We start from the raw sequence: 17,797 nt of genomic DNA, 5'->3' as shown, positions 1-17,797 counted from the left end.
GGTGGGGCCCCACGGCCCAGGAAGAAGTAGGACAGCTGCTGCGGCCCCAGAACGAGGCGCAGCTCCTTCCACCGCGAAGGCTAACGGCTTTGCTTCGTGCACATTGGGGAAGCTACTGAACCACACGGCTTTTTCTGAAAATACATTTTTAATGCTCGGGTCTCTTGGTGTGCTGAGCGGTCATCCCATGTGGGGCCGGAGCGTGGGTGGCACCAGCCTTTTGGAACTCGCACCGGGTGCGGCTGGGCACCTGGCGCACGAGCCCTTCCTCGTTGACCAGCGTGTGCCCCTCGCGGCTGTGCCCTTCGCGGCTGTTGATTAACACGGCCGCGCGCAGCGCCGACTTGACAGCAGTCTCCACCCAGCCGTGCGGGTAGGCCGTGTGCTCACCGGCGAAGTAGATGCGGCCGTAGGGGACTGACCAGTCGTAGTCCTGCCCGTCGTCCCCGCCGTCTTGCCAGAGCGTCGGCGGCTGCACCACGAAGCCGCCCTGGCTGTGTGGGTCCTCGGCCCAGCGTTTGATTGTGCCGCTGCCGTCCCAGAGCCGGTACACGATCGTCCCGTGCAGCGCCGCCACGTCATCGAGCGCCACGCGCATCGCCTCGTCCTGGCTCAGGCCGGCGAAGGCGGTGGCCGCGTCCGACCACGTGTACGAAGCCAGAAGCAGCGCGCCCTCTCCCGGCGGCGGGTAGAATATCACGCGCGACGGGCGGGCGGTGCTCGAGTGGCCGCCCTCGATGTGCTCGTCGTGCCAAAAGGGCCGGCGGAAGCTCAGGAACACCTTGGTGGCCGGCACATAGTGCAGCGCGCGCAGCGCCTCCTGCCCCCTCCGCGTCAGCGGCGGCGAGAAGGCAATGCGCTGTAGCGCCGGCCCGCTGGCGGTGAGCAGCACCACATCCGCGGTCATGGCCTTCAGACTCCGGGCCCCGCGCGAGCTTGCGACGTGCACGCGCACATCGTGCGTCCTCTGCGTTATCGCCACGACAGGCGAGTGCAGCAACACTGGCCCCGACAGCGAGCTCAGCAGCGCGCGCGGCAGCAGGTCCCAGCCGCCCACGATGCGGCTGTACCTGCGGGCAGGGCGACAGCGTGATCCGGGAGCTCGGGCACTGCCCTGCCTCGTGGGCTCCTTCCCGCGGGCCCCGCCCTGGGCACTCCCCGGTACCCATCCTAGTTTTCACCTGCCGGGTCCCCTCTTATCCTGCCCCTTCTCGCGGGCCCCGCCCATTCATCTACCCTTGACCTCGCCAGTCCCTGACATCACCCGGAGGACCAGGGAGCAGAGAATGTGCGACCCGGGAACCCCGTCTCTTCTCTGAGCCACACCTTTTTCCGGGAACATTCTTATCCAGTTCCTCCGGAGGACCCGGGACGAGAGGGCGCGTGTGGCCAGACGCGAAGCTCCGCGTCTCTCCGCCCTCTGTGCCCCTTCCCGCACCTGTGCGTCCGGCTCCTTTCCCGCCAGTCCCGCCCCACCCAACGCCAACGGCTCCGCCCACTCCGTTTCTCGCCCGCATTGGCCCTCGTCGGCCCCGCCCTGTCCACTGGCCCCGCCTCTCACCGGAGCCGGTCGCTGAGGCAGCTGTGGGCCCTTAAGGCCTCCGCGAAGCTGAGATAGAAGAAGCCGTCCTTGGACATCACGTCTCCCAGGAGCCGAACGGCCGGCTGGCTCAAGTTCCCCTCCCCGAGGAGGTATTCCTGGGGGATGGGTGCGCGCCCGGGTCAGGACCCAAGCGTCCTGCACCTGCCTGTTCTGTCCCCGCTCCCATGGGGGTCCCTCCCAGGCTGAGCCTCCTGGTTCCGTGACAGGACCGTGAGCTTATTAGTACGGTTCTCTGAAGCTTAGCCATCCAGAGGAGGGACGCAAGCCCAGAGAGAGGGCCGTGTGCCGCCTCGGGTCAGGCAGGAGGGCCGTGGCAGGCCTGGAGTCCGGGACTCCTGCCTTCTGACTCCAGGGCCAAAGCCCATGGGTGCCCTCCTTGTTTCTGTTTCTCAGACGGCGACGCCAAGGCCCCCACTCACCAGGAGCGTGTGCCTTTCAAACTTCTTCATTGCCTTTCTGCAGCCCAGTTTCTTGAGATCTTTGAGGGCCTGTGGTGGAACAAGGGGACAGTGCTGAGCTCCAGGGGCAGGACTGCAGAAGCCAGACTTGGGGTCCAAACCTGGGTTCTCCTCCCGCACCTGCCCATGACCAGCCATTTACCATTCTTGCTCAAGTCAGCATGGTCCTTGTCCATGCTGTGCCCTCGGCCTTGCCCTCCACTCTGGGAAGTTCTTCCCAAGTTGTTAATGCCCCTCATCCCCCAGCCTTCATCCCACCCTGACAGTGTCACACTCAGTCCTATTGGGTACTGTTGGCCTGCACTTGTCCTAGTCTGTGAGTTAGTAGAGGCAGGTATCGTGTCTGTTTTAGTCAATGCTGTATCCTCCTGGTGCTTAGTGATTGTCACCTGCATCACCGGGGGCACAGACAGAAGCAGAGTCCCTTCTGTCCCCTGTCAGCCCTGAGGGGTTATTCACTGGATCCTCCCCTGCCCACAACCCTCCTGTGGCTCCCCAGGGCCCGGGGCCCCTCAGTCACCATCTTATGGCAGCTGTCGTTCTGCAGCACTATGTGCAGTGCCCAGACCACTTTCGGGCCCCCCCGACACCTGCACCACACCACTGCACTCGTTCCCCTGCCTTGTCTTTGCCTGAAACATGAGTGGCCATCCTTTACTGCGCTGTTCACGTCTCCTCACTTCCTGGGAGCCTCACAGCCCCATCTGATGTTAGCCTTCTTCTCTGTCCACGTGGCTTTCCCCTGTGGCTGGGGAACTCCTCAAAGCATGTGCTCCTTTGCTCACTCACTCATCATTCACCTTGCATCTCCCTAGGCTCCCTGAACTGGTCAGTGCCAGGGCACAGAAATGGCCTGGACTCAGTGCCCACCCTGGTCCAGGAGGGGAGCCAGACAGGAGCTCCCAGAGGAGGCCAAGGCTGGCTCCTCCCTGAGGGCACCAGTGAAGGCTTCCTGGAGGAGGGGACGTTGGACCTGGTTCTTGGGGGATTAGTAGGCTTCCCTGGGTGGGAAAGGGAAAAGGCCTGCCAGGCGGGGCAGGAAGCAAGAGCAAGGGCATGGCTGCAGGATGGTGAAGGAGCATTGTGGGTACGAAGGAGTGCAGGGCTGGGGTGTTTGGCCACTCCGAAGGCTTTGGAGGATAACAAACACTTCTTGGAGGAGAGATGAGGCTAGAGGGGTGAGAGAAACCAGACCACTCAGGGCTTGACCCTGAGGCTAAGGCGCTGGGGAGCCATAGGGAGCTGTGAGCAGGGGCTGGAACAGGGTGAAAAGCCTGAGCCAGAGCAGGGCCCGTGGGGACAGAGGGGTGGGAACACTGCAGGAGAGTCAGGGGGCAGGAGGGATGGGGCTGGGGACTGACTGGTGGTGGAAGGGACAGGGAGGGAGCTAGGACAGCACCTGAGGGTCTGTCTGCCTTGTGACTAGGGTGGGGGTGATGGGGCCATCGTGAGATGGGGGAACCCGGCAGTATGCGTGGGGTTAAGGGAAGATGCTGAGCTCGGTGGGAGCCGGAGGGTCCTGGGGTATGACCCGGGGAGGGGGGACATGGACAAAAGTCTGGGTCCCCCAAGATGGATGGGGAAAACATCAGGTCGAAGACCAAAGTTTAAGCCAAAGGCCTTTGTAGAATCTGAGGCTGTCCGGACAGCGTGCGTGAGAAGCGGATCAGAGACCGAGGGCAGAGGGGTGTGAGGGACGGGCCGCGGGGCTCCCGAGGCTGCCTACCTGGTTGAGAGCCATCTGATAGATGTCTTCAGGCGAGTGGCCCTTCTCCCTGGGGCGCAGCTTGTAGCCCAGCTTCTCTGGCATCTTCTCCACCACATAGTTGCGCAGCTTCAGGTTGTTGACCTCTACCCACGTGTTCTCATCATACTGAGTGAATTTGGTCAGGTTGAGTCCCAGACTCTTGCAGAGCTGGTGGAGGATCCTGAAGGAGCGGGGAGAGGCTGCTGAGGGTCAGGCGGGGGCGGGGCCAGGGCTGGGAGGAGTTGGGGCCCCTCTTCCGGAGGGGGGGGCAGGGGTTGGGGATGGGCCTGAGTCTGCATCGGGGCTAGAGTCGGGTGGGAGGGCAGGTCACTGGAGCTGGGGCCGGGAATGAGAGGAGAGAGAGGCTGGAAGGCTGAAGGTGTACGGGTTTCGGATCGTGTTTGGAGCCCCAGCAGGCTTTCGTTGGGGCTGAAGTGGGAATGAGGACAGAGCTTGGGTCGGGTGAGGGCTTGCGATGCGGAGGAGACAAGGTTGGGAGGGCAGAACTGGAACTCTGGCTGGACACGGAGCTCTGAGCACCTCAGAGACACAGAGGTGGGACTAGGGGAGGCTTCGGTGCCCACAGGGCTGCCTGGCCAGGCCTCACCTGTGCGAGCTGGGCATGCGCATGGCTCCCAGCTCCCCAATCCAGCCTGTCTTCCGGTCCCGGTAGGTGAGGATGCGGCCTCCGATCCTGTTGTCTGCCTCCAGGATGGTGACCTGAGGGATGGGGGTGGGGAGCACCAAGCAGGGCCCTTCAGCTCCTCCCACTGACCCCCCCATCCCCACCCTGTGCCAGCACCCAGCTTCCATCCCCACGGCAGCCCAGACCTAGACTAGAGAAGGACGCCCTTCTTCATGAAAAAGCCGGAGGAGCTGGTGGGAGAACAGATGTCCTAGCAAGCACGTACAATATGCAGTTTCCCAGCTGCAGCAGGACGACTGCAAGCCAGACTGCAGAGGAACTTCCCAGCCTAGGGAGTGGGGGTGGAGGGGGAAGATTTCCTCCGTACACAGAAGTCCTGGCCCAGCCCATTCTCCTTCTCGGCTTTCAGTGAGAGGGTCAGTCAGTGGTTAGACCTCAGGCAGTGTTCCTCGAGTGGAGTTACCATGGCCACCAGCACAAATTCCCCTCCGGGAGGTTGGAGGACTTTCAGAGGGACTTCCCTCAGGAATGAGAGAGAGTGGGGCAGGGAAGGTCAAAGGTCTCTCAGCCTCCCCTCCAGTTTCAGTCCCCAGACCAAGGGGGAAAGCACAGCTCCTCTCTCCACCTCCTACCAGCCCCTCAACAGGGATGTGGCCAGGCCCCTAACACCCGGGATTCCCAGCCTGCAGCACAAAAGACTCCAGGTAGACTGCAAGCAGCACTTCTCACCTTGTGTCCAGCATCACTGAGCACCTTGGCAGCTACCAGCCCAGCCACACCGGCACCAACCACAATCACCCTCTGGGGCTTTGAGGTTCGATTGAGGCCCAAGGTCACAACCTTGAGCAGCACCTCATAGTCAGGATCATGCATACATTTCTCAAAGGGATCCTTGCTATGGGAAGTCTTCCAGTCCAGGGAGGCCACCAGGCTGAAGAAGATGGAGATCAGGACGAGCAAGTACCGGGCTGGACGGAGGAGGAGGGGATCAGTGGGAAGGTCAGTAGGTATGTGTGGGGAGAGTGGGCTCCGTCCCCCCCGTCCCTGTGCCCCCCTCTCCTGCTTACTTACCCGACGAGGCCATAACTCTCCGCGGGAGATGGTGTCTAGTTTGGAGGGGAAGCAAGGGCCACTGTGACAGGGCCCACCCCAGGCCCCGTCCCTAAGGCCACCCGTCTCTCTGGAGCCTCATGCCTCCATCTACCCCTTCTAGCAGTCTCCTGTTCTGTGCTCACCTATCTGCCCCCCTGTCCCCGTCCCTGCCCTCCTTGTCCTTCTCTTCTCTGTTCCCCTCTCCTCTGCCCTGTCTCCCTGGGCCTATTTCTGTGGGTCCCGGTTTCTTGGCAGCCTCCCCTCTACCTTGGGCTCTCTGTGGACAGCAGTACCACCCTCTCTCTCCTGTTGCTTCCAAAGGTCTGCCCTGGCCCCCTTCTTGGTCCTTAAACAATGAGCTGAGCCCCGCCCTCCCCTCCCTTTGAGAAATCTGCAGTGGGGGAAATGAAACTACTTTCCTGGGTTGTAGGGTCAGGTGCTTAGAATTTAGTTGAGGCTGGAGGGGGTGGGCGTTGGGGAAAGGGGGTTGAGAGGAAGCAAATCAGTCTATTTTCTTCCTCTTGCCCCAAATGGTTCTGGGGCGGTTGGAAGGCCGGAAATAAATGCTCAGGTAACCATGCTAAGGGTGCCTGGTCTCAGGGTCCCTGTGTCTGTCCTCCTCTGTGCTCTCTCTGTCTCCTTAATTCCTGGGGCAGGGGTGGGGGGGTGTCTGGCCTTGGGGCCGCATGTTCCCTGTGATAGTCTGAGTCTGTCCCTGTGTCTAGTTGTCGCTGTGCCCTGAAGGGCCCTTGCTGGCTCCACTCCCCTCCCACATGGCTGCTCTGAGCCTCCGTCTTCCCCTCCGTGAAATGGACTCAGTAGTGGGACTTGCAGGCAACAGCACAGTGCTCAGAGGCATGGGCTCGGGGCCAGCCTGCCTGGGTCCTGAGCCTGGTGCCTGCCTGTGTGGTTCTGGTCTCCAGCTGTCAAGTGGGGGCCGTGAATCCAGGTCAGGCCTTGTGAACAAGCGCCTGGGTCAATACTACAACTTGCTCCTTAGAAACTGCCAGCTGCTGTCACCGTGGGGGCGCTGGCAGGGGTTCAGGGAATAACCCCCCACCCCCACCCCTGCTCCCCAGCCCTGCACAAGTCGCAGCCCAGGATGTGTGCTCACCCTTCCCATCCCTACGTTGAGAACCACTGTGGCTCTCCGCTCACACTAGGGTGCTGGGAGCTCAGCAAAAAGGCTACCGGAGCTTCCGCCTCTCTGCCTTTGGCCTTCGCCTTCTCCACCTGTCTGTGGGGTGCTTTTTTCCTGAGGGGGGCAGGCAGAACAAGAGGACCCAGCCTCAAGGGGTCCCCACTCGTGGCAGCAGGGGTCCCTCGGCCCTTGGGACTTTAGCCAAGGGGGCACGTGGTGGGTCCCCTGAAATGGGTGGAGGTAGAGAGGCAATTTCAGGGGGGTTTCCTGGGGTGGGGGGAGAAGGCACCAGGCAGCTGGTGGCAGATCCTCTCCAGCAACAAGATGGGAAAATCCAAACAGTACATCAAAGAGGGATGTGGTTTGGTGGAGGGTGGGGGTTGGAGGGGGTATATCTGAGTGAGTCAGTAAACATATGATGCAGGGGCCTGGGAGGCAGCAGCCAAGCAGGAAACACAATCAGCTGGACAGAGCCTTGGGCCTTGAGGCCAAATGCCAAGAAAGCAAAGGGGACAGTCAGCAAAAACGACGGAGACGGTCCCCACGGTGAGCGTGCACTTATGGGGTCCTGTGCTCAGTGCTTCGCGCTCACTGTGGACCTCACAGAGCTGCTCTTGGCAGAGGAGGGATCTGACAGATGGACAGGGGGCAGGTGGGGGAGGAGGACCCCAGGACTCACCCCAGGCCTCCCCATCACAGACCCTGCCTCTTTCCTTCATGGCAACATGAGTTGAGCACACCATGCTCTAGCCCTACTCACGCACACCGCCTGGTTTCTCCTCTAATCCCAGACACCTTGTGTCGGAGGGGGAGCCCGGCCTGCAGAGCTGGGGGTCCGGCTGGCCCCTCCCCGGAGGCCCATCTGTGCTACTTCCCCATGGCAATGTCACGAGCAGGAGTAACATGGACGCAGAAAGGGGTGGAGGCCGCAGGGCTGTGGAACTCCTGCACTGGTCTTGGCAAGCCGTGTCGGTCCCCAGATCAGTTTGGAGGGCCCTGCCGGGGTCCGAGTAGACCCCCTGGTCTCTCCACCACAGGATTGCGCTTAAAAATCCCCTGGCTCCGGGCACGCCCCGAGCTCACCTCCTGGACTCTACAACAAAAGTGGGGTGCTGACCTCACCCAAGGGGCTCAGCAGGACAGGGAAAGGAAGGGAGAGGAACCCAACTCATGAGACCACCCAGGACTGGAAACCAGCAGCGCCTGAGGGAGCAGGAGCCCTACTAGGGCCAGGCCTGATTGATCTTGCTACCTATAACATGACTGGGTGCTGTTTAGTACCACGTGCCAGACATGCTTCACTTCATTTACTCCGGGAACAATTCTGACAAGGTGGGTTTAGCTGTCCCCATTTCACGGTGGAGAAAACCAAGGCCCAGCGAAGTCACCAGCTAAGAAGTAGCAGAACCTGGGTGTGATCCCAGCAGCCTGGCTCCAGTCCCATGTTCTTAAGCACTTTTTTAACCAGCAGAAAGCTCAGGCTTGTGAACTAGGGAGGGGGTCAGGGCAGGGTCTCTCTGCCTCGGCACTGTTGACATTGGGGGCCATCTTGGTGGGGACCATCCTGTGCATCGTAGGATGCCGAACAGCCTCACTGGCCTTTACCCTCTAGATGCCGGCAGCACCCGCCCCTCAAAGTGTGACAAAAGACACTGTCTCCAGGCATTGTCAATCATTCTCCGGGGAAGGGGACACAAAATCACCCTGGCTAAGAACCACTGGGTTAGGCTTAGGTTGATGTTGAACAGAACTCCCACAGGTGGCCAGATATGGTGCAGGATGGGGACGGACGTGGGTATGGGGGCAGGAAAAGAAATAGTGGCAGCCACACAGATGTGCAGGGGAGAGGGCTAGTGCCTACATATATTGCTTTCCCAGAGTCAGTTCAAAGACCAGGAGTGGTTGGTACTAAAACTTTCCCCAAGTCTCAGAAGAGGGCAGGGCCTTGCCCAGGGGATGTCCAGGGCCCCAGGTGGAAGTCAGGGCTCCGGGCCTGGATCGGGGAGGGGTACAGAGAGCAGAGGACAGACTTACCAGAGGCCCTTGATCTATGGCCTGACTCCTGGACAGAGTCCCCCTTCCTACGGAGCCCTCCTGCCCCTCCTTCCCCAGTTTCCAGAATCCCTGGGCCCCATGGGGGCGGGCACTCACTGCACAGCTGGCTCTGGGGGGCCCTCTCAGTGCCCATGGCCTTTCTGGTTAGCCGGGGACAGAAGTCATCTTCGGGCGTGTGCGGAAACGGGGTGAATGATGGTGGCTTTGTCCTGATTCCTGTTAGATTAAAGGTGCCAGCGTCCTGGTGTGAAGTCAGAACAGTGGTGAGGCTGTGGACAGCAGGTCCTCCTTTCTCAAAAGCCTTTCATTATGGAAATTTCAAACATATGTAACAACAGAGAGACTAGGATGCCGAACTCAAGTGCATCCGTCTCCTCCTAGCCCATCTTGTTTCATTCACATTTTCTCTTTCCTCCTCGGATTATTTTACAGCAAATACCAGACATCTTATTATTTTGTAGGTAAATACTTCAGGATGCTTCTCGAAGACAGGGGTCTGCAAACTTTTTCTGTAAATATGTGGGGCTTTTTGGCCCACACCATCTGTCTTGTCTACTCAATTCTGCCCTCCAAGTAGCCACAGCATGTATAAATGAATTGGTTGTGGCTGTGTTCCAATAAAAATTCATTTACAAAATCAGGAAGTGGAACTGTAGTTTGCCAACCAACTTCTCTAAAAAAATATATGAACTCATTTGCTTTAAAAAAACAAAAACCAAAAACCAAAACTACAGGGGTACCTGGGTGGCTCAGTCACTTAAATATCCATCCGAGTCTTGGTTCTGGCTCAGGTCACAATCTCACGGTTCATGAGTTTTGAGCCCCACATTGGGCTCCGCATGGACAGCATGGACCCTGCTCGGGATTCTCTCCCTCTCTCTCTGCCCCTCCCCCACTTGTGCTGTCTCTCAAACTAAACTAAAAAAACAAAAAACAAAAAAACCACAATGCCATTACCACATTTAAAAATGGCATTAGGGGCGCCTGGGTGGCTCAGTCAGTTAAGTATCCAACTCTTGGTTTCCGCTCAGGTCATGATCGCATGGTTTCACAGGTTCAAGCCCGTATCAAGCTCTACACTGACAGTGTGGAGCCTGCTTGGGATTCTCTCTCTCTCTCTCTCTCTCTCTCTCTCTCTCTCTCTCTCTCTGCCCCTCCCCCACTTGTGCCATCTCTGTCTCTCAAAATAAACTTAAAAAAAACAAATAAATAAAAATGGCATTAAACCAAAGTCCGCATTTCCCTGATTGTCTCAAAAAATTAACAGTTGGAAAAAAAAAAAAGAAGAAAAAAAAATTAACAGTCGGTTTGAATCCAAACTCAAGACAGGGCCCACTTGGCATTTGAGTGATGCTGAGGGTCTGTGTCAATGAGCGAGTATTACTTTCAGGTTGGCGGATTTGGTGTCTGTGTCCTTGGAACCAAGGGGCTTAATGGGACCCCACAGCCCCAGGCCAGGCCTGAACCTGGCAGGGCAGCGCACCAGGTCTGGTTTCTGCCTCGGGGAAACCTTTGGAGGTCATGGGTGCGACCAGGACGGTGTCTGCCTGTGAAGTGTGTGTGTGCACCAGGTGAGTCACTGGCGTTTGAAGTGATCGGTGCCCACGTGTGAGGACTCTAGGGCAGGCACAGGGGCAGCGTGGCCGAGTCAAGCCTGGCTGGGGGCTGGCTTCTGAGGCTGAGGGATTTTGTGCCCGGAAGTTCTGCAGAACACTGCTGCCCGGAGAGTCTGAGGGCAGGCTTTTTAGGCACCCAAGTAATTTCAAGGTTGATTGAAAACGGGAGCAGTGGTGTGCTGGGGCTGGCTCATACCAGTACACGAGAGCGGATGGTTTCATTTTTAGGGTCTTTTTCTCGGTTTGGTTCTGCAAGCCATTCTTTAAAAAAAAAAAAAAAAAAAATTCTGATCAATCTCCTGAAACACAGATTTACTCCAAACTCATTTCTTCCCAATCACCGGATTACATTTTACTATTCTGTATATTCTTGGGGTGAATTCACTGTATCTAGATAGTGCATGTCAATTTCCCAAATTCATGCTCAGTGACGTCATGTTCAGTGACCTCAAGTCGATAGCTTGAAATCAGCCCCGGTGGGAGTATTTACACCATGGGACCAACAACTGGTACCCCATGAGGGCTCTCCCCTTCTCCGGAGAGCCAGCTATTCAACATTTACCAGCACACCACTGCTTGGGAGTCCTTGGTTTCAACCTCCCCTAGAAGATCAAGGGTGCTGTTTGGGGACATCTGATCCTTCTGACGCCAAGCTGTGGCTGACAGGAAGAGGCATGATCCTGGGGAAGGTGCTGGGCCATAGAGAGGCAGTCGTTTGAAAGGGTGTCTTTGAGATTAACAGAAAGCCATGGCCACAAATCTAATTGCCACTCTTATCCCTGTACGGGGAGAAGAAATGCAGGTATAGCTTATGGAGAGATTCACCTTTAAAAGCCACTGATTCCAAATTTAGTCACCACATTGGCTGTCTTCGTACTAATTAATGAAGAGGAACCTTAAGCAGAGGCCATTTGTCTGCACTGGCAAAGAAGCGCATCTGTTTTCTTCCTGGAAAGGGAAACGGCAATTACAATGAAGTCATCATCTGCAGGGTGGTACCCAGTCAGCTGCTGAATCTGTTGCAATCTCAGGGACCCCTCCCTGACTCCCCGAGGAAGCCTGTTGGGGCCGCTTTCCCTGTGGCACCAGAACACTGTAGCCAGCCCTCCCACATGGCCATCCTCCTGATTTTGAACTGTATTTGAATGGGTTGCCCAAGATCCCTTGGGGAACAGGAAGAAAATAGATGGAACTTCAATGTTTTCATTAAAAAAAAAAAAAAAAAAAAATACAGCTCTGGGGCACCTGCGTAGCTCAGTCGGTTAAGCGTCTTGACTTCAGCTAAGGTATTGATCTCACAGTTTGTAAGTTTGAGCCCCACATTGGGATCTGGACTGACAGCTCAGAGCCTGGAGCTGCTTCGGATTCTGTGTCCCCCTCTCTCTGCCCCTCCCCTCCTTGTGCTCTGTCTCTCTCAAAAATAAACATTAGGGGCGCCTGGGTGGCGCAGTCGGTTAAGCGTCCGACTTCAGCCAGGTCACGATCTCGCGGTCCGTGAGTTCGAGCCCCGCGTCAGGCTCTGGGCTGATGGCTCAGAGCCTGGAGCCTGTTTCCGATTCTGTGTCTCCCTCTCTCTCTGCCCCTTCCCCGTTCATGCTCTGTCTCTCTCTGTCCCAAAAATAAATAAAAAACGTTGAAAAAAAAATTTAAAAAAATAAAAAATAAAAAATAAACATTAAAATTTTTTTTTTAAATCTAAAAAAAAAAAATTAAAAAATACAGCTATATGAAAGCAATTAAGTTTTACGAGCGTTTAATATGCAAAACAGGCAAATGATATACATTTGAAATGCAAGCTCAGGGGAAATCTTAGCACGACTGTCTGGCCCCTACCAGCAACCTGTGTGTGGGCGGAAACACTGTCCCATTTTTGTGACCCCGATGCCAGGCCAGCTATTTAGCAGGTGCTCCAAAAATGGGTGTTGAATGAATAAATGTGTATAAAATACGAACTACTTCCTACTTTCTAGGGGGACTCGAGGCTGCCCCATCCCATCTCCCCCTTCAGGGAGAGGGGTCAGATACGGGTCGCGGAGGCTCTGAAGGCCAACTTGCCAGGAAGGTGGTGGGGAGCTTTTAGAGAGAATCAAGTGGTTTAGTCTGGCGGCTCCCTTCTCCCTCTGCTGTGGCTTTTGCAAGACACTTGTTCTGGGAAGCCAAAGATGGTGAAACGACTTATGGTCATGACTTTGGGCAACTGGACCACAAGTCTCCAGGAATAAGCTTTGGGCATTCCTTAGCAAAAAGCAGGCTCAGCGAGGCAAAGGCCGGAGGGACAGACTCTCCACCCCTCAGCAGGAGATCAGATCCAACTGCTGGGCGTCATTCTCGCCTACGGGAGCTGGGGACAAGAGGCACAATGTTGGGCATGTGGAAATGACCCAAACAAATCCGCATCCCAGCTTTACCTGCTTTCCACCTCTGAGGCACAACGAGCACCCTCCAGCTAGCCCCAGGTAATGGAGAGGGACGCTGCCCATGGCACCCGCTGCTGCGGAGCTACCGCCTTCGGGACGATGGCAAAGGACTGGACATTGATGTGTATCTAAGATATAACCTAGAACGTCACCTGCACACACTCTCCCGTGTGTCCCTCCTCTGCCGTCAGCACCAGAGGAACATACCGCTTGCGTTTTGGCAGAGGCGGGCCTAAATGCGTCGTCTAGTTCTGCTGGTTTCTGAGTTCCAGACAAACGGCCACCTCATGGGGTTTTTACCTGGAACCTGCTCTTTTTACCCAGCCTTCTAAGTTATCCACGTTAATGGCATCTTTTTTGTTCCACAATAAATTTTATTTAGGAAAGCAACATACAGTCACAGGTATTTCAGACAGTGCAGCGTGTAAAGACAAATACAAAAGACACTTGGGATACAACTGGTTGCCTTCTGTTCTTCTGGACACTGGATCTCACTGTAACTAACTAGGTTTGCTTTAGCGTTGGTCAAGTTCAGAACCAAGTCTGTGGCCGCCTCTGGCACCCGTGGGCATTTCAGCAGGCCATTTTGTGGATGAACATTTTATGCTGTTTTTTCATCTCTGTTGTTCATTCATTCGCAAATGTGAGGGATGGTGCTGAGGTCACAAAAGGGAATAAGGAACGCTCCTTGCCCGCAGGGGCTCACACTCTTATGGTGAGGCAGTGACGTAACCGGTTGGCCTAAGATCGTGTGGCGAGTGTTATCAAAGGTGCGAGCTCAGCATGGTGCAGGGACCACAGGACAGCCATCTGACCCAGCTTTTGGGGTGGCCGAGAGGGCTTCCCGGAGGAGGTGAGGCCTAAGATAAGGAGACCTGGACAATCAGGAGGCATGTCAGCCAGGCAAAGTGAAGACCTCCCGGTTTGAGTCTGACCCTTTTCTCAACACCTCATTTAAGTCCCTCATCTGACCTGTCCTTCCTCCTTTGAAATTCTACATCCCACGGTCGGTTCTATTCACAAGTCCCTTCTTTGCACTGGTGGTGAATTTCCACACGCACACACCTCATACGAGGATGCTGTCTCCTCGAAGACGGAGACTTTTCATTGCACCTACGACTATGTGTTGGACAAGTGGCCGCCTAGCAGACCCTGGCTGGGAGACGGATGGTGTTTGTGCGAATCAGCACTTCTCCAGCACCTGGCTGGAGCCAGGAAGGATGGGGAGGGTGGCTGTTGTAGGTGATGGGGTCTGGGATACGCAAAAGATACACAAAAGAAACCACACCCACTAGGCTGCTGTCAGGACCAGAGTGCTTGGAATATTTCTCTTTTTACTAATGCAAAATGCCAGACCACAGAACTGTTCTCAACAGCACAGTCGTTTGGAAGAAAGGAGCAAACAAGTACTCACTGCAACCAAAAACCAGACAATAATTACGCGGCGCCCACTGCCCCCACCACCCTTGGAACCCACGGGCCCTGAAGACGGCCGGCAGCTCAGTCGAACGTGATCCGGAAGCTGCGCTCCTGCTCTTTGCGACGCCCCTCGCACACCTTGGTCACCTCCTCCACCTTCCTCTGCAGCAGGGCCGAGTTCTGGTCGATCCACTGCAGCGAGTCCATGTGCGCGTTGAGGATCTTGCAGATCTGCTGCAGGGGGTCGCTGGTGTCGGCGGGACCTCCAGACGTGTTCAGGTGCTCGATGATGTCCTTGAGGTCTTGGGCCATGCGCTTCAGCTGCGCGTCGATGTTCTCGGCGAGCTTGTAGGTTTTCTCGCGCTCCTCGTCGGCGTGCTGCAGGTAGACGGTCCCGCTCTGCTCCTTGACCGACTCCTCCAGCGGGCTCAGCAGGTCTTCCAGCTCCTTCTGCTGAGACAGGATGAAGTCGAGCTCTTGGTCCAGCCTCTTCTGGTCCAGCTTCACTTTCTCCACCTCGCGGTGGAGGGTAGTGATCTTCTCCCCGTTCTCGATCAGCGTGCGGTCCCAGGCGTTGACCTGTGTGGCCTGCTGCAAAAAGTGCCGCTCCTGGTCCTCCAGCTCCAGGCTCCACTTGTTGATCAGACTCTCCAGCTGGGCGTAGGTCATCACGGGACTGGCGGACGCCCCCGTGGGTGCACCGGAGCCAGGAGGCACGGTCGCGGCAGCCGGTGCGTTGCTGGCGATCCCGGCCGGTGCCAGTGGCTTCAGATTCAAGGCAAAGCCGGCGGTGGTGGTGGCCGCCGTGGTGGTGGCTGTGGCAGTGGTGGCAGTGGCAGTGGATGTTGTCGTGGAGGAGGCAGAAGCCGCCCCGGGGGCCTTTAAGCTGAAGCCCAGCGTTCCGGTCCCGGGTGCCGCAGCTGTGGTCGACGGGGTACAAAGGGAAAGCCCGGTGGTGGTGGAGGAGGCTGGAGCGGTCGCTAGCGAGGCGAACAGCGTGGGCCCGGCACTGGTGGTGGCCGCGGCGGGTGCAGGAGCAGCTGGCTGAGTGGCTCCTGCTCCAGTGGTTGCCGGAGTGGCGGGAGTGAAGGGCAGTCCGCCCAGTGCCGTGGGCTGGGCCAAACTCCCCATGGAGCCAATACTGAAACCGGAGGTCCCGCTCTGGGACGCGCTTCCGCCTGCGAACGAGAATCCCCCCGGTGTGGTGGACGGAGCGGCAGAGGTGGTGGTGGAGCCGAACACAAAGCCAGCGGGTGCCGTGCTCTGGCTGGAGGTGACAGCGCTCGATACGGCGTTGGTGAGGGTGCTGCCGCCGAGCCCAAAGCCGCCAGGGTGAGCAGTGGCCGGGGTGGCGGCTGCATTGCTCAGGTTTAGCTTCGGAGCGCTGATCCCTAAGGAGAATCCCGTTCCTCCCGTAGCAGGAGTTGTGGTTCCAAAACTGAACCCTGGGGTCTGTGTCGCCGGAGCTTGGGTGGTGAGCGAGAACAGGCCAGTAGAAGGGGTGCTTGTGGCGGGCTGGGAGGGAGTCCCAAAGTTAAACCCGCCAGTGCCAGATGTAGAGAAAGAGAAGCCGGTAGCAGGCGTGGTTGTTGCCGTCTTCGCGGTGCCAAACGTGAACCCGCCTGTGGGGGCCCCAGTGCCTCCAAAATTAAACCCGCTCATGGTTCCAGATTCCGGCGGCAGCGGCTACTCTGACTCCCAGAGCAAATCCCTCGGTGTCTGCAACCTTGGGAAGATTTTCAAAGCACAGTAAGTCACATGATCAGATGGCAGTTTGGGAAAGGCAACCTCAATGGCACGATGGAGCGTGTGGAGGGTGGCGCGACTTTGCATAATTATAATACGTGCTCGCCACCCTGCTCCCTGCTACAGCCCAGACAGGCCCTGTTAAACTAGCAAAGAAAGATTCGGAAGCATAAGCCGGTGCCCTGGGGGTCAGGTGCTCGGGGCTAGATGTGCTTGGGCCATGAGCAGCCAGGTTCAGCACAAGCAGGAGTATCTGCTGCCGTGGAAGAGAAGGCCAAAGAGCAGGCACCTGAGCTGACCTCAGCCCCGAGGAGGGCACACAAAATAACACCTGGAGGACCGGCTGCCCAGGATACCGTGCCAACCACAGGTGGGAGGCGGTGGGCGGTGGGCTGATCTGGCCGAGTGCCACGCTGACTGCCCTTCTGGACTCACAGAAAGGCCCCAGAAAGCGGAGCTGCACGGCAGGGCCTGAGGTGGCGAAGGTCCCATCTGTGCACACCCCTGACCTGTTAGGAGGATGGAGGGCGTGTTGGCGCATCCCTCTGCCCTCCTTCTAACTTGGGGGTGGACAGGAGACCCCAGTCGGCTAACTCAGACCTCCCCTGGGACTGCTCTCCAGGCACTCAAGAGGAGGTGGTCTTCACCTGCAGGTGTAGGGCACAGAGGATGAACATGTGGGGCACCCCCCTCCTTTTCGGCCATCTGCAGCCGAGCTGCCACCAGAGAGAGTGACAGGGGGAGAGGGAGAAAGTGATCATGTGCCCAGAGGATCTACACGTACTCAGAGGCCCCACCCCATCCTCCTTAGAAGCTCCATGAGCCAGCACAACCCTGTTCAGTCTAAGCCGACTAGATTTCTACAATTTCTGACTGAAAAAGACCCAAGCAGAGTCACCTGTTAGCTGACGCAGGGGCTGCTCACAGACGCTCACTCTCACTAATACCTGGAGACAGGGATTCTGTCCTCAAGACAGTGGGGTGAGGACAGTGGGGCTCAGAGGGCTGCGGTGACTTGCCCACGATCTCCCAGCCAGCAAGGGGTGGAGCCAGGAGCTGACCCCAGGCCACGGGCCTGTTTGCTGACTTCTACTGGCCCAGCATGGGTCCCGGACAACAGGGCACTTTCTCACACCAAGCGAGGGGATTGATTTAGTTTTCGGTGTAAGGGAAGAGCTGCGTTACACCTACTGACAGACTCTTTTTTTTTTTTTTTTTTTTTAAATTTTTTTTTTTTCAACATTTATTTATTTTTGGGACAGAGAGAGACAGAGCATGAACGGGGGAGGGACAGAGAGAGAGGGAGACACAGAATCGGAAACAGGCTCCAGGCTCTGAGCCATCAGCCCAGAGCCTGACGCGGGGCTCGAACTCACTGGCCGTGAGATCGTGACCTGGCTGAAGTCGGACGCTTAACCGACTGCGCCACCCAGGCGCCCCTACTGACAGACTCTTACGACACACAAGAAACGTAAGAAGTGACAACAAAGGGACCTGGGCAGAATGCACATCACTAGTGCAGTGTGATCTCAGCTGTGGAAGACAGAACTTTCCAGGAGGGCAGGAAGGGCTAAACGGCTGATGGGCATTAAGGAGGGAACTTGTTAGGATCAGCACTGGGGGTTACAGGTAAGTGTTGAGTCACTAAATGCTACTCCTGAAACCAATGTGACACTGTATGTATGTTAACCAAACTAGAATTTAAATACAAATTTGAGGGGTGCCTGGGTGGCTCAGTCAGTTGAGCGTCTGACTTCGGCTCAGGTCATGATCTCATGGCTCATGAATTCGAGCCCCGCGTTGGGCTCTGTGCTGATGGCTCAGAGCCTGGAGCCTGCTTCAGATTCTGTGTCTCTT

The 17,797-nt window shown here is 57.0% G+C and overlaps 2 protein-coding genes across 11 annotated transcripts in view; both read right to left on the bottom strand.

Annotated features, from left to right (window-relative positions):
• Positions 1-129: 129 nt before the first annotated feature.
• The window catches only part of IL4I1 (interleukin 4 induced 1), a 38,378-nt gene continuing 20,710 nt past the window's right edge, over positions 130-17,797 (bottom strand). For 2 of the 9 annotated variants that reach the window (XM_058706709.1, XM_058706708.1), the window contains exons 2-10: positions 11,184-11,306; positions 10,555-10,619; positions 8,839-9,011; positions 5,184-5,422; positions 4,416-4,528; positions 3,788-3,989; positions 2,023-2,091; positions 1,562-1,698; positions 130-1,070 (exon numbers count right to left, since the gene is read on the bottom strand). In XM_058706709.1, coding sequence (XP_058562692.1) covers positions 149-1,070; positions 1,562-1,698; positions 2,023-2,091; positions 3,788-3,989; positions 4,416-4,528; positions 5,184-5,422; positions 8,839-9,011; positions 10,555-10,580 — 1,881 coding nt within the window. In that variant the 5' untranslated portion in view covers positions 10,581-10,619; positions 11,184-11,306 and the 3' untranslated portion in view covers positions 130-148. Of the gene's footprint in view, positions 1,071-1,561; positions 1,699-2,022; positions 2,092-3,787; positions 3,990-4,415; positions 4,529-5,183; positions 5,423-5,525; positions 5,561-5,813; positions 7,386-8,838; positions 9,012-10,554; positions 10,620-11,183; positions 11,307-17,797 lie in introns of those variants that run through there. The other 7 variants (XM_058706714.1, XM_058706711.1, XM_058706710.1 and 4 more) reach the window with 7 other exon arrangements.
• Positions 13,129-17,797, bottom strand: part of NUP62 (nucleoporin 62) — a 25,386-nt gene continuing 20,717 nt past the window's right edge. For both annotated transcript variants that reach the window (XM_058706719.1, XM_058706718.1), the window contains exon 2: positions 13,129-15,920. In XM_058706719.1, the coding sequence (XP_058562702.1) occupies positions 14,276-15,856 (1,581 nt within the window). In that variant the 5' untranslated portion in view covers positions 15,857-15,920 and the 3' untranslated portion in view covers positions 13,129-14,275. The remainder of the gene's footprint in view (positions 15,921-17,797) is intronic.

Source organism: Neofelis nebulosa, chromosome 17 (genome assembly GCF_028018385.1).
Source record: "Neofelis nebulosa isolate mNeoNeb1 chromosome 17, mNeoNeb1.pri, whole genome shotgun sequence".
NCBI lineage: Eukaryota > Metazoa > Chordata > Mammalia > Carnivora > Felidae > Neofelis > Neofelis nebulosa.
This window is presented reverse-complemented; position numbering and strand designations above follow the sequence as displayed.